Source organism: Rhineura floridana, chromosome 21 (assembly GCF_030035675.1).
Source record: "Rhineura floridana isolate rRhiFlo1 chromosome 21, rRhiFlo1.hap2, whole genome shotgun sequence".
In the NCBI taxonomy this organism is placed as follows: Eukaryota; Metazoa; Chordata; class Lepidosauria; order Squamata; family Rhineuridae; genus Rhineura; species Rhineura floridana.
The window spans coordinates 11,159,731-11,174,183 of NC_084500.1; the positions used below are offsets into that span (position 1 = coordinate 11,159,731).

At 45.1% G+C, this 14,453-nt stretch overlaps 2 protein-coding genes across 4 annotated transcripts in view; one reads left to right on the plus strand and one right to left on the minus strand.

The window, feature by feature from the left end:
- Positions 1-7,914, plus strand: part of NOS2 (nitric oxide synthase 2) — a 41,454-nt gene extending 33,540 nt beyond the window's left edge. The window contains exons 24-26 of the mRNA XM_061604943.1: positions 275-423; positions 4,475-4,669; positions 6,017-7,914. Of these exons, the coding sequence (XP_061460927.1) occupies positions 275-423; positions 4,475-4,669; positions 6,017-6,145 (473 nt within the window). The 3' untranslated portion in view covers positions 6,146-7,914. The remainder of the gene's footprint in view (positions 1-274; positions 424-4,474; positions 4,670-6,016) is intronic.
- Positions 7,915-8,879: 965 nt separating this feature from the next.
- The window catches only part of LGALS9 (galectin 9), a 39,092-nt gene continuing 33,518 nt past the window's right edge, over positions 8,880-14,453 (minus strand). For all 3 annotated transcript variants that reach the window (XM_061605041.1, XM_061605042.1, XM_061605040.1), the window contains exons 9-10: positions 12,588-12,750; positions 8,880-10,592 (exon numbers count right to left, since the gene is read on the minus strand). In XM_061605041.1, coding sequence (XP_061461025.1) covers positions 10,446-10,592; positions 12,588-12,750 — 310 coding nt within the window. In that variant the 3' untranslated portion in view covers positions 8,880-10,445. The remainder of the gene's footprint in view (positions 10,593-12,587; positions 12,751-14,453) is intronic.

Below are 14,453 nucleotides of genomic sequence, written 5' to 3' on the forward strand. Positions count from 1 at the left end.
CCATCATCCCTGGCCACTGGTCGTGCTTGCTGGGGCTGATGGGAGTTGTAGTTTAGCAACATCTGGAGGGCCTCATCCCTGATCACTTGTGCGATGGGCTGGTCCGTCATGAGAGCCCACTCGGCTGCCAGCAGTCTTAAGCGCTGCAGCCCAGTCACCTCCATGGGAACGAAATAGGCACAAATTAAATTGGGGCCAATGGATAACTGTTTCCGCTCGTCCCCCCTTGAATACCGTAGGAAGGCAACCTGATTTTGGGGGCTTCTGATTCTAGGGATCAAGGGGAGGAGTATGATCCTGTTATTCGGCTGCCGGAACGCCAGCCTGGATCACCTCTACAAGGACGAAATGGAGGCAATGAAGAGGAAAGGGATCCTTCAGGAGGTCTACACAGCTTACTCCAGAGAGCATGGCTATCCCAAAGTAAGTCTTGTTTGATCTTGCCTTTTAAGGAGGAGCTCAGTGGAAGACCACAGGGTTTGTGTGCAGAAGGTCCCGGGTTCAAGACCAGGCAAGAATCAAGGAGTTATATTTGATAGGCAAAACTGAAACATGGTGGGACAACTTTCATGACTGGAATACAGTAAATGAAGGATATGACGTTCAAAAAGAACAGAAGGAATAAAAAAGGGAGGTGGAGTCGCACTATATGTCAAAAATATATATCCCTGCACAGAAATACAGGACAACGAGCTTTGTAGGTTCACCAAGAGTATCTGGATTAAAATTAATGGGGCAAGTAATAAAAGGAATGTGGTGCTTGGAGTCTACTACTGACCACCCAATCAAGGAGAAGATGAGAATGTAACTTTTCAAAAGCAAATTGCCAATGTTTCGAGGAGGCATGATGTAGTAGTAATGGGGGACTTCAATGCCCCCGATATCTGTTGGGAGACAAATTCTGCCAAACACTACCCCTCCAAGAAACTCCTGACTTGTGTTGGAGATAACTTTCTCCTACAGAAAGTGGAGGAAGCAACCAGAGGATCAGCTATCCTGGACTTGATTGTAACCAATAGAGATGACTTGGTGGATGAAGTGGCAGTTAACAGGAACTCTGGGGAAAAGTGACCGCGCTATACTAGAGTTCTTGATTTTAAGGAAGCGAGAGCTGAGAATAGCCATACGCGTAACCTGGACTTCAGGAAAGCCGATTTTAATAAACTCAGAACAATGGTAAATAAGGTTGTGTGGCAAGTGATGCTAATGAGAAAAGGAGTCCAAGATGGGTGGGAGTGTCTAAAAAAGGACATTCTGAAGGTACAATTGCAAACAATTCCAACAAGGAAAAAAGGGGGGAAACAGCAGAAGAAGCCAATGTGACTTCACAAAAAGCTTAGAGATGACCTGAAAACAAAAAAGGACACATGCAGGAAGTGGAAAGAAGGCCAGGCCACAAAGGAAGAGTACAGGCAGGTATCAGGGAATTGCAGGGATGGCGTCAGGAAGACTAAAGCTGAGAATGAGCTGAGGTTAGTGAGGGACACTAAAAACCAACAAAAAAGCTTTCTTCAGGTACATCCATAGTAAAAGGCAGAGAAAATAGTGGTTGAGCCACTCAGAGGATGGCAAAATGGTAACAGATGACAAAGAAAAGGCAGAAGTGCTCAATTCCTACTTCGGCTCAGTCTTCTCCCAAAAGAGGTTTTAAGACCCTCTTTGCAAATGTGAAGTTGAAGGGGCAGGATTGCAGCTTGAGATTGATAGATAAATGGTTAAGGAATACCTAATCACTTTGAATGAATTCAGATCTCCAGGGCTTGACGAACTGCATCGACTAATAGACTATTGAAGGAACTGGCTGAAAACCAGTTGGAACTGCTGTCTTTTATCTTTGCAAAAAGGGCAAAAAGGAGAAACCTGGGAACTACAGACCAGTCAGCCTGACATCGATCCTTGGGAAAATTCTGGAGCAGATTATAAACCAGCCAGTCTGTAACCACCTTGAAAACAGGGCAGTAATTACTAGAAGCCAACATGGATATGTCAAGAACAAATCCTGCCAGACTAAATTTATCTCATTTTCTTTGATCGGGTAACCTCCCTGGTAGACTGTGGAAATGCTGTGTACAGTAGCTATCGGGCTACGTTTAAGGTTCTGGTTTTGGTGTACAAAACCCTATACAGCTTGGGACCAGGATACCTGAAAGATCATCTTACCTAATATATCCAGTTGATCACTGCGCTCTGCAGGTGAGGGCCTTCTGCAGATATCATCTTATCAGGAGGTCCGTTCCGCACAACATAGGAAGCAGACCTTTAGTGTAGAGGCATCTCCCTTTTGGAGTTCCCTCCCCTTAAATATTAGACAGGCACAAACTCTGTTATGTTTTCAACGCCTACTGAAGACCTTCCTCTTTCAATAAGCCTTTTAAGCGGAGACCTTATCCCAGTCTGTGTCTGTGCTGGAATTGTTTTTTAAGATGTTTTTAAAGCTTTTTTTAAAAAAGATGCTTTGTTTTAACATGTTTTTAAAGACATTTTATTTTAATATATTTTAAAGTCTGTTTTATGCGGTTTTAGGGTGTTTTTGTTCGCTGCACTGGGATCCTGAGAGGAAAGGCAGGATAGTAATGTAAATAATAATAATAATAATGATAAAATGAAATGGATTGCTTCCAAGTCAGTTCCGACTTATGGCTTATGAATAGAGTTTTCATGGTAGGCGGTATTCAGAGGGGGTTTCCCATTGCCTTCCTCTGAGGCTGAGAGGCAGTGACTGGCCCCAGGTCACCCAGTGAGCTTCATGGCTATGTGGGGATTCGAACCCTGGTCTCCCAGGTCGTAGTCCAACACCTTAGCCACTGCACCACACTGGCTCTCCAATCATCATTATCATCATCATCTCAACTTTAGCTACACTTTTGACAAATTCTGCATGATATTTAGATTAGCAAGCCAGCTAAATGTGGGCTGGATGGAACAACTATCAGGTGGATCCACAGTTGGCTCCAGAATTGTACTCAAAGAGTGCTTATCAATGGTTCCTTCTCAAACTGGGGGGAAGTAACGAGTGGGGTACCACAGGGCTCGGTCCTTGGCCCAGTGCTCTTCAAGATTTTTATTAATGACTTGGATGAGGAGGTGTAGGGAATGCTTATTAAATTTGCAGATGATACAAAATTGGGAGGGATAGCTAATACCTTGGAAGACAGAGAAAAAATTCAAAGGGACCTTGATAGGCTGGAGCATTGGGCTGAAAACAACAGAATGAAATTTAACAGGGATAAGTGCAAAGTTCTACACCTAGGAAAAAGTAGAACCAAGTGCACAGGTATAAGATGGAGGATATTTGGCTCAGCAATACTTGCGAGAAGGATCTTGGGATTGTTGTTGACCACAAGCTGAATATGAGCCAACAGTGCGATGTGGCTGCAAAACGGCCAATGCTATTTTAGGCTGCATTAACAGAAGTATAGCTTCCAAATCGCGTGAAGTATTGGTTCCCCTCTATTTGGCACTGGTTAGGCCTCATCTTGAGTACTGAGTCCAGTTCTGGATACCACATTTTAAGAAGGATGCAGACAAACTGGAATGGGTTCAGAGGAGAAAGCCCTATGAGGAGAGACTGAAAGAACTGGGCATGTTTAGCCTGGAGAAGAGAAGACTGAGGGGAGATATGATAGCACTCTTCAAGTACTTGAAAGGTTGTCACACAGAGGAGGGCCGGGATCTCTTCTCGATCGTCCCAGAGTGCAAGACACGGAATAATGGGCTCAACTTTCAGGAAGCCAGATTTTGACTGAATATCAGGGAAAACTTCCTAATTGATGAAACTGTACAACAATGGAACCAATGACCAAGGGAGGTGTTGGGCTGAGCTCGATGGCCTTATCGGTCCCTCCCAACTCCACAATTCTATGATTTTAGGTGCAAGGCTGGTTTCAGTCAGTGGTTCCCAATTTGTTTTTCCCATGGACCACTTGAAAATTGCTTGGCGGGCCACTTAATGATTTTTCTTTCCTTCCCAAGAATTCAAATTGTAGTACAATGAAATACAATACAAGGGGGGAACAGAAGCAATAAAAATACAATTAAAAATCAAGATGACTCTCAGTTCCCATCCTCAGCCACAAAACCACAGACACACCACGGACCACCTGAAAGGACCACGGGCAGTCCACAGACCACAGCTTGGGAATCCTGGCCTCAGACATTAGTAATAAATTAAGTAACTAACCATTTTTCTGCCTTGTTCATGACTCCCCCCAGAATTGGCTGCAGGCGATGGGGAAAGTCTCCTCTGTGCCTGAGATCCTGGAGAGCTGCTGCCAGCCAGAGTAGAACAACATTGGCCTAGATGCACAAATAGTCTGACCTACCCTTCCTATCCACAGCTAGGGTGGTGTACTGGTTCTTAGTGTTGCATTAAATGTTGCAGCCCTAAAATGGCCATTTAACCCATTAAAATGATGTAATCACAATGATCTGATTAATAACGCATGAGTTTGTTCTCCTCCACCCCACCTCCCAGGTTTACGTCCAAGACCTTCTTCGGAATGAGCTAGAATGGGAAGTGCACCGTCTCTTACATGAAGAGGACGGCCACCTGTATGTCTGCGGGGATGTCCGGATGGCCAGGGAAGTGGCTAAGACCTTAAAGGAGATGTTTGCCAAACAGCTGGATTTGACGGAGGAACAGGCGGAAGATTACTGCTTTCAGCTTAAGGTAGGCTAAAAATGTCTGGCTTGTTTCCCCTCCAGTCAGGATTTTTTGTGGGAGGGTTCCAAGGCAGCACAGACCCCAAACGTAGGCTTGTGCAATTAAAATATTATTTATTTATTTGATTTATATCCCGCCCTTCTTCCCAGTAGGAGCCCAGGGCGGCGAAAATAGATTAAAGCCCACTTCTGCCGCAACAAATCCACTTAAGAACAACAGTGGATATTTTGCAGTTAGGAAAACGCACTGAAGAGTGTGGGACAAACGAATGATTAATGGGAAGATAATCAGGATGAATGCTCACTGTTGTGTAAACAACTGAATGATCCAAAATAGTCTAACCTTGACACAAGCTTTGCGCAAGCAAATCAGGATAAAGACAGGTTATCCAGAGGAGCCTTTGCATTTGCTGCTGGAGTTCAGTCGAAAACATAGGAAAAGTGGGATTCCGTCAACACAAGACAGGGTCTGAGATCACACAGGCCTGGTTTGATTCACACTTAACCTTAAACCATGGTTCAAAGGGGCCTCTTCTCAGAGAGTGACAGAGGTCACTTCCAGACTGTTGTGGTTTTGCAGGTGGGATTCCAACGCATACCAGCAAATTGATGTGCTCCAGAAGTGGATTTGGTGCTCTTGCATAACAAACCCGCTCTCTTTCCCCCCGCCCCATCCCAGTAAGAAAAAGTGATGGGAAAACACTCTGGAAAGTGTGGGCTAAAAACTGCTTGACAAAACGTTGTCTGACCCTCCCCACAAACAAATCAGAGTGAAAGCTCAACAAACAGCCAGCATCGTCTAATCTTCCCGCAGACTTTGGTCCAATCTGCGCTATACATTTAAAGCACCATTTTAAACAGCCATGGCGTCTCCCAAAGAACCCTGGGAACTGTAGTTTGTTAAGGGTGCTGAGGGGTGTTAGGAGACCCCCTATTCCTCACTCAGGGCTGCAGTTTCCAGAGTGGTTTAACACGCCATCCCTCTTCCCAGAGAAGTCTGGGAATTGTAGCTCTGTCAGAGGTATATGGGTCTCCTAACAACTCTTAGCACCCGTAGCAATTCCCTGGATTCTTTGCAGGAAGCCATGACTATTTAAAGTGGCATCATCGCGCTTTTCAATTTATAGTCCAGATGATACAACTAATCAAGGTGAATGCTCAAACAGCTCATCCGGAAATGACCTTAGTTTTCGTAACTTCTTGCATTAAAAAGGATTCCCTTTTACTGATTCCCTCTTTCTTCTGATTAATTGGGAATGCTTTTGTACCTGATTTTAATTAAATCAAATCATATTTTAAACGTTGCAGCAAATAATAATGATTTTCAGTCCTCTTGTTTTGTTCACTTTTACAGAGACAGAAGCGATACCACGAGGACATATTTGGGGCTGTGTTTTCCCATGAGAACCAAAGAGACTTGGAAGAAATGAAACCTGGCAGAGACCTCAGCAACTGCAGATCTCAACCCCAACTAGAATTTTAGCCATACATTTGCACAGGTGTCCTGCCTTTATCCTGCCGGGTGGGGGGCAGAATTTTGCTTTCTCCCTATATTCTGCCTACATGGATGGGATTAGCAGGATTTGGCCCATAAAGCTCCATCTTTTAAAAACAGTACATACTATTTTATTTAATTCTGTTTATTCTGTAAATGACTTTTACATTTGTGTATATTTTATTGAAAGCTTAGTAACAGCTTTTTTTTAAAAAAGGATATATATTCTTGGACAAAGGTATTTGTGATCTGATTTTATGCTGTATCTGATCTTTTTAGGGAAAGGAACAAAAAGCAATCTAGAAAACTCAAATTATCATGAGCAATCACTAGCTCCCACTTGACTAAGGTCAGGCCATTGTGCCAGGTGCATTGGGGCGGGCAGTGTTGAGGCAAAGGGCAATCTTATTGGTGCAGCTGGGTGGTGGTCCTACTGGTTGCCTGTCCAGCTGCACTGTAGCTCAGCTCCTCCTAGGAGTGGATTCTGACGGGGCAGGGCTTGAATCAGACTAGAGAGAGAGAGAGACCCTCTCCTTCTACTCTGCTCCTGGTTCATAAACAGAGATCCTGCCCCAGGCGTTGGCATTGCCAACTTCCCTCCTACCTCCTTTGGCACTCATCACTTACCTATGGCCATAGGCTAGCTGCTGCTTTGATGAGGCTGGGAAGGAATTTTTATCTAAGCGTTGTTGGGTTTTCAGTTTTGGCCAGAGGGACAGTTGCTGTTATACTGCTTTCGGTGCATCCCATCTCTGTTTTATGAATCTGGGGGCACCCTCTGGGGTCAAGCTCTGCTCCCTCTTACTCCAAAAGCTGGGGCTTGTGAGATTGAGCGTGTTTCCCCTTGAAGCCAGCTTCACGCCGACATCAAAACTGATTGGTCATCAACCCACGGCCACTCCAAGCTGTGTCCAACGGAAATGCTTTGCTGTAGGGTAGACAGGGACAGGGGAACGGCCTACCTCTTTGCTGTGGATGGTCCTAAAAAGTCTGACATCAGCGGTGCAGCTGGGAGATGTCAACCCCTACAGGCAGATTCAGTTCAAATCGCAGCCTGACAAAATGGTTTCACCGCTTTTGAAGCAGCTAGTGTGCACGTAGCTAATGTGGCATCACCACATCTGCCATTTCTTGTCATCTTAACATGATCTTCCCTTCCCTGACACACCCCCAGAGCAAAAACATAAGCCAGTGTGATTGTGGTGGTTTTAGTGTGTTGGGAATAGGGCCATGGGGATCCCTGGTTCAAATCCCCCCCACTCGGCCACAAAACTCACAGCTGACCTTGGCCCAGTCACTTTCTTGCTCAGCCTGGCCTACCTCACAGTGGTGTTGTGAGGATGAAATGTGCCTCTGAAGGAGCTGGTCTCTTTCGGCACAGGGCCTACAGATTGTAAAAAGAGCAAAATGAATTTGAAGCATGTAAGAGGAGCCTCGCAGAATCAGGCCAGCAGCCCATCTAGTCCAGCATCCTGTTCTCACACTGGCCAGCCAGATGCCCCAATGGGAAGCCAGCACAGGGCTAGCTGGCTTGAAGACATTTGTCTCTCACTCTTTGTAGGGGGAGGGGAGGGGGAAACCAGAATTCCCTGCAACAAGAAAATCTTTTTGCAGCAATAGCAACTATTGTCATACAACTAGCAACAGTTAACTGACACCAACAGTTGTAGCTTACTTGTTGCTTATGCTTGTTAGTTAATTGGCTGTGTTGTTTTTTAATTTATAAAAGAAATAAATCATTGGTCCTGTTTGGTGAACTCTAGCATACTTGCCAAGCTGGCTCTCTTTGTCATACATAAGAAATTTGACAGAACCAGGACTGAGGAGTTGGAGGTCACTTCACCATCCATTTAAAGCACATGGCTTGCCCAAAGGATCCTGGGAACTGTAGTTTACCCCTTCCAGAACAACCATTCCCAGCACCCTTCACAAACTACAGTTCCCAGGATTCTTTGGGGGCATTATGGATGATGTGGAGGTGACCTGACGCAGACAGCAGTCATTTTAAGGAAACTGGGACTGGTGCAGAATGCTGATGTGCGGTTAACTGTTTAGGAAAAATGGGCATTGCATTCGCCAGTCTGTGCTCGCTCACTGGTTGTCACAGCTCAATTCACAGTGTTGCATGTTGCCTTTAATGACAACTCAGCCTTCACCAACCCTGTGCCCTCCAGCTGTTGTTGGGACTACAACTCCCATCAGCCCCCAGCCAGCAATACCTGGAGGGCTACCAGTTCCCCATCTACCAGGTGGCTGTAGTGGCTCAGTAGTGAGGGGAGAAGCACTTTGCGTATGCTTAGAGGCACTCTTCTCACTACTTAACTGCTATGACTGCATAGGAATTCTGGCCGTCAGTTCTTGGCTCTTGCAACTTATTGATGTGTCTCAGCATTCCTCAACTGTAAAATGGGACCAATATCCCTTAGATGGTAAAAATGCAATATAGCACACATGGGTGTATATTCTGTATATTTTCTTGCCATGGATAGTTTTTTTGTCAACTGCCTGCACCGTTGGGTCCCACTTTCTTCTTGTGGGATATTTCCGAGTTTGGATTATGTTGGTCCCCATCACTGTCCACTAGGCCACGCCCCTACCACTGAGGGCCGGCCACACACAAAACTTCCCCCGTCACCCCTCCCCCTGTATTCATAGCTCCACCCACTCACACACAGGGATGCCGTCCACATAAAAGTCCAGCAAGGCAAAAGACATCCAGTGGTACATATAGAACTTGGTTAGTTTATTCACAGCCTTACACGGATGTGGGGAAACAAGCTTGTTTCTGGTGAAACTTTAGAACTTGGTCCTGGTGTGCCCACGGGATTAACCTGTTAAAAACCTTGCTTATTTTTTTTTTAAACAGCCTTGCCTATGAGAGTTTGCAGTGAGCAAACGCCTCAGGGAATAACAGCTAGCAAATTCTCTTGAATGATAAATGTACACGCAGCCCGTGGTCAGCAAACCAGCTTTTAAAATTAAAGCACAGGTCAAACGGTGAGAAGCCACTTTCCTCAGCATCTTGATTAATCCTCTCCACAGGGACTTCCCAGTTTAGAGGTCTTCCTGAACTTTCAAAACAGTACAGACAGGAAGATTTAGCAAGATTGAACAATTTCTGTGGCAGCTGGGAAGATGGTCTCCGCTTGAAGCAACCTCCAGCTTAAAGTATACTTTGATGCTAACAGACAACAGACCAAGTGCAGAGTTATAAGATGGGGGATACTTGGCTCAGCAATACTACATGCAAGAAACATCTTGGGATTGTTGTTGATCACAAGCTGAATAAGAGCCAGCAATGTGATGTGGCTGCAAAAAAGGCAAATGCTGTTTTAAGCTGCATTAACAGAAGTATAGTTTCCAAATCGCGTGAAGTATTGGTTCCCCTCTATTTGACACTGGTTAGGCCCATCTTGAGTACTGTGTTCAGTTCAGGACACCGCACTTTAAGAAGGATGCAGACAAACTGGGTTCAGAGGAGAGCAACAAGGATGATCAGGGTACTGGAAACAAAGCCCTGTGAGGAGAGACTGAAAGAACTGAGTATGTTTAGCCTTGAGAAGAGAAGACTGAGGGGAGATATGATAGCACTTTTCAAGTACTTGAAAGGTTTCCACACAGCAGAGGGCCAGGATCTCTTCTCAATCATTCCAGAGTGCAGGACACAGGATAAGACTTCTCCCTCAGACACTTGCTTTCTACAGGCGGGGAATCACAGAATTTTAGAGTTGGACAGGGCCTTGGAAGTCATCTAGGCTAATCGTACCCCAGCCCTTTACTCAATGCAGGGCAAGATTCCAAATGCATGCTTCCTGTTCCCCTCTTGCATTCTGAAGTGGTACAGTCCTAGCAGGGTTCTGTCAACATTTTGTTTCTGAACACGTCCATTGCTCTACTTTGAAATAGCCATTCCAAGCCATAGCGCCTCCTCACTCCAGTACTTTCCAGCAGCTGCCCTGAAAGACAGCGGTTTTTCCACCACGCTACATAGACAGAAATCATATCAGGTCACTTTAAGCAAACCATTTGCTCTAGAAGACAGTTAAAACAGCTCATGAGGGTGCACTAGACCTACTTAAGAGACAGCGTGCAGACACACAAAAACGTACACACAAAAAAGCTGGTTTTTATGAAACTGACAAAGAAGCACTTTGACTAAGACTTTGGTTACATTTCTGGAAGGGAAAAAAAAGAGTGCAGAGTATTTTGTAAAAATTGCACACACGCATAGGAAAAAAAACCCTTCACTTTTTGATGCAAAACAGTTTCGCAAGAAAGGTTTGCTGCTTTAAACCTGGACTTTGCTCAGTGTTACATCACCCTCCACCTCGAGCTGATCTATCTGCTGCAGGTTAGAAACACGATGGTTGTAATTAAACAGATGTTGGCCATTCACAGCTACCCTGAAGAACTGCTGCTCACACAGAATCCAGATCTGTAAAGGGGAGAAAAAGGGGCTGTAGGTAAATTGAGACTTTCTCTTTTTGATATCATCCTGATCCTATAAATTCAGGGGTTGGACGGCATTTTTTTATATTATTTTTATTATGATTATTATCCCACACTTCAGTGTTGCTCCTCACAGAGTGGCTACTATGATTTAAAAACAATTCTGCTTCCAATCCGAAAGGCAAGGGAAAACAGAAGATGAGTCCTGCTAGATCAGGTCAGGCCAAAGGGGGCCCATCAAGTCCAGCATCATCTTCTCACAGTGGCCAACCGGATGCCCCAATTAGAAGCCCGCAAATAGGACCTGAGCACTCTCCCCTCCTGAGGTTTCTAGAAACTGGTATTCAGAAGCATATCGCTTTCAACAGTGGAGGCAGAACATAGCCATTGTGGCTAGTAGCCATTAATTGCTGGTTCCCTTTGCTGAGCTGTATTGAAACTCTCTGGAAACGCATAATGCAGCCACCTTGATGGCGCTAAGTAAACCTGGATTTGATGGATTGGAACCCCATATCCTGCACCCAGAGCTCCATTTAACAGAGGCACGCATGCACAAGCAGACACACAAACTGCAGTGCGTGATATAATTCTGGCTCAGGCCAATGGCCCATCTAGTCAAGCATCCTATTCTCACAGTGGCCAGCCAGGTGCCCACAAGGAGAACCAGAGGACAAGGGCGCCCTCGTCATTTGCGATTCCCAGCAAAGTGTTCATAAGCACCCTGCCTCCGACAGTGCAGGCAGAACATAGCCAACGTGGCTGGTAGCCATCGATAGCCTTCCCCTCCATGAATTTGTCTCATCCTCTTTCAAAGGCTCTCCAAGTTGGGGACTGTCGCTGTCTCCCTCGTGGGAGCGGATTCCCTAGCTTAACGGCGCACTGTGTGACCCAGCCCTTTCTTTTGTCCATCCTGAATCTTCCACTGTGAGAACAGGACGCTGGACCAGACGGGCCTTTGGCCTGATTCTGCAGGGCTCTTTCTATGTTCATGCTAAAGGAAAGTATGTATTTCAAAATGTTCTACAAAACTCAACTCCCCAGCAGCAACTCCAGCTCATGATCTCTAGGCACCTTGATCATCAGGAGCAGCCTTTGTAGGTGGAGCCAATTAGGGCCCCACCCACCCAGGCCAGATGGAGATGAGCTAGACCAGCCTTTCCCAACCTTTTGGTCCCCAGATACTGTTGGACTACAAATCCCATCATCCCCAGTCAGCAGGGCAAATGGTCAGGAATGATGGGAACTGTAGCCCAGTAACATGTGGGGACCCAAAGGTTGGGAAAGTCTGAGCTAGACAGAAAGCAGGGACCAGGTCTTGCAGAACCCACAGCCAGGTGGTGTCTTAGTTTTGACCATCTCTGTCTTGAATTGCTACTTTCTGGCTTCTGTTTCCAGGCATCTTCCCTGAGAAAGACCACCCCTGGTCTGAAATCCTGGGAAGCCGCTGCCAGTCGGTGTAGACAATACTGAACGAGACAGAGCAATGGTCTGACCCAGTATTTATTAAATTTATAGCCTGTCCTTCCTCCCAGAGGAGGACAAGGCCTATTTAAATCAGCCCTTAATTTGGAACCATAAGGACTAGAATCTTTGTTTTATTTTTGCAGCTCAGTGACGCAAATCTCTGCTTTGCATGCAGAAGGTCCCAGTTCCATCCTCAGCATCTCCAGGTAGGAGACTCCCCACGTGAAACCCTGGAAGAGCAGCTGCCAGTCAGTGTAGACAATATTGAGCTAGACAGACCATTGGGTCTGACTCAGTACAAGGCCGCTTCCTATGTTCTTATCTGGTGGCTCAATTTGGAGTTTTTAGTCATTTCGTATCGATTATATATATTTTACGTAACCCACCCTAGAACATTTATTTAGATGGAAAGACAGTTTAATTTTAAATGATCAAATGAACAAACAGTGAGTGAAAAAATGCCTGTGAAGCACTTGGAACAGCCGAAAAAAATATAATTTTAAAAGTTTCTACTTACTGTGAAGTTCTGGCCACGGGACAAAGGCATCCCCGAGGGCAGATCCCGCTCTTCCGATCCCCAGCGCCCATATTGGTTTGTGTTTCGGACAATCACATTCTCGTGGAAGCGTGGGTTTAAATGGAAAGCAATATTGCTGCTTGTTTTCAGGTTGATGTGGAACCTACATACCAATAGAAACATACATACATACATATGTATACACACACATATATACGTGTGTGCATGCGTGCACAAAAGAAACCAGTTGGAGAATATTGCCATCTCCTGGGACAATCTACAACCAATCTGAAAGCCATCGCTGTTCAATGAAGGCGTTTCTAAGTGCACAGTGCAAAACTGCTGAACAAGAACCTGTCGGCAACTTTGATCCTACTTGTTTAGGACTGAGGTTCTGGCTCCTGTTTAATGAATGCCCCAGAGATTCAGGTACATTCTCAGACGCCTCAGCGAACACTATGCTGAACGAATGCCACAGACTGCAGTAGCTAACGGGAACTTTTTTATCGTCTAAACGTGACTACACAGCAGCCCCTTTCAAACTCACTAATGCAGACCTGACTTGCGCTTCGGCCCTTGCTTCAGTTTCACTTTCACTTTCCAGGCCATACCATACTAGGCATTATTGCCTGTCTAAGGTCACATTTCACCTCACCCCACCCCACTCTCTCTCCCCCTCCCCACCAAAAGGTGTTAAATTAGCCTTGCAAAACTAGAAAGGTAAAGAGGTCTGCTGTTCTGAAGAGTCACCACTTACCTTCTACACCACGGGTTCCCAAATTGTGATCTTCATGCAGGTAGCCCATCGCATGTCCATATTAAATATTCGTGTTGATTTTTAACGGTATTTTTATTGCTTCCTTTATGTCTTATGCTATATTTTATTGCATTACAATCTGAATTCTACGGAATGTAGAATGTAAGCAACACAAGAGACAATAAAATCATACAGCATCTAGCACAGCCAGGGGTTTTAGTTGTGCAGGGTCTCAGGGGGTCTTAGACCCTTTACCTTTTTGGGAGCAGGGTCCCAATGTCTCCAGCATCCTACAAGCCAATCAGCATGAAAGGGGAGTATGTTAGCCACTGAGAAGACTCTTCTCAGCAGCTAACATTCTCCTCTTTCACACTTACTGGTTCCTAGGCACTATCAAGGATCTCATTCTCAACATCACAGCAACAAAATAAAAACAAGGAGGGGGCATGGCTGTGATTCACATGAAGGGACCCTGCACTTCTGAATTTGCCATTACACTACTGAGCACAGCGCACTACAATTACTAAGCAACCGGCAGGAGAAAAAAAATCATTAAGTGGTCCACTAACACCCTCAGCAACTTTCAAGTGGTCCCCGGGGGAAAATGTTGGCTGGGATGCCCTAGTCTATGCATTTGAACTTTACACTATAATGTCCTGGGGTTGTAGTCAACTAAGTTTTAATCTAAGTAGACACACTTAAATTAATGAACGTGATAATATAGGGTTAGTTGAAGACAACTTGACTGTACATCCTGCATTTCTTGGCATTTTGTCCTCAGCGTTCCCAATTCCCCCACACACCTGCAGCACCTCTGCGCATGAACACCAGGGATGGCTGAGAATTTCTAATAAGTTTGCATTGCAAGCCGAATCTATCAAATTTGCACTTTCTGAAACAATGAGAACCGAAACACAACCATCCTTCGAAATTTGCATTTATTCAAATTTTGCCATGTAGTTCGCCAACCAAATAGTTTACAAAAATGTGTATGTTAGGGGAAAATGAATATATGTGTGGAAATAACATGCATGCATTGTGTGCCGATAAACTGCTTGCAAAAATGTACATTAGTCAAAACTGCCTACATAATGTGTTTTTTAGAATTT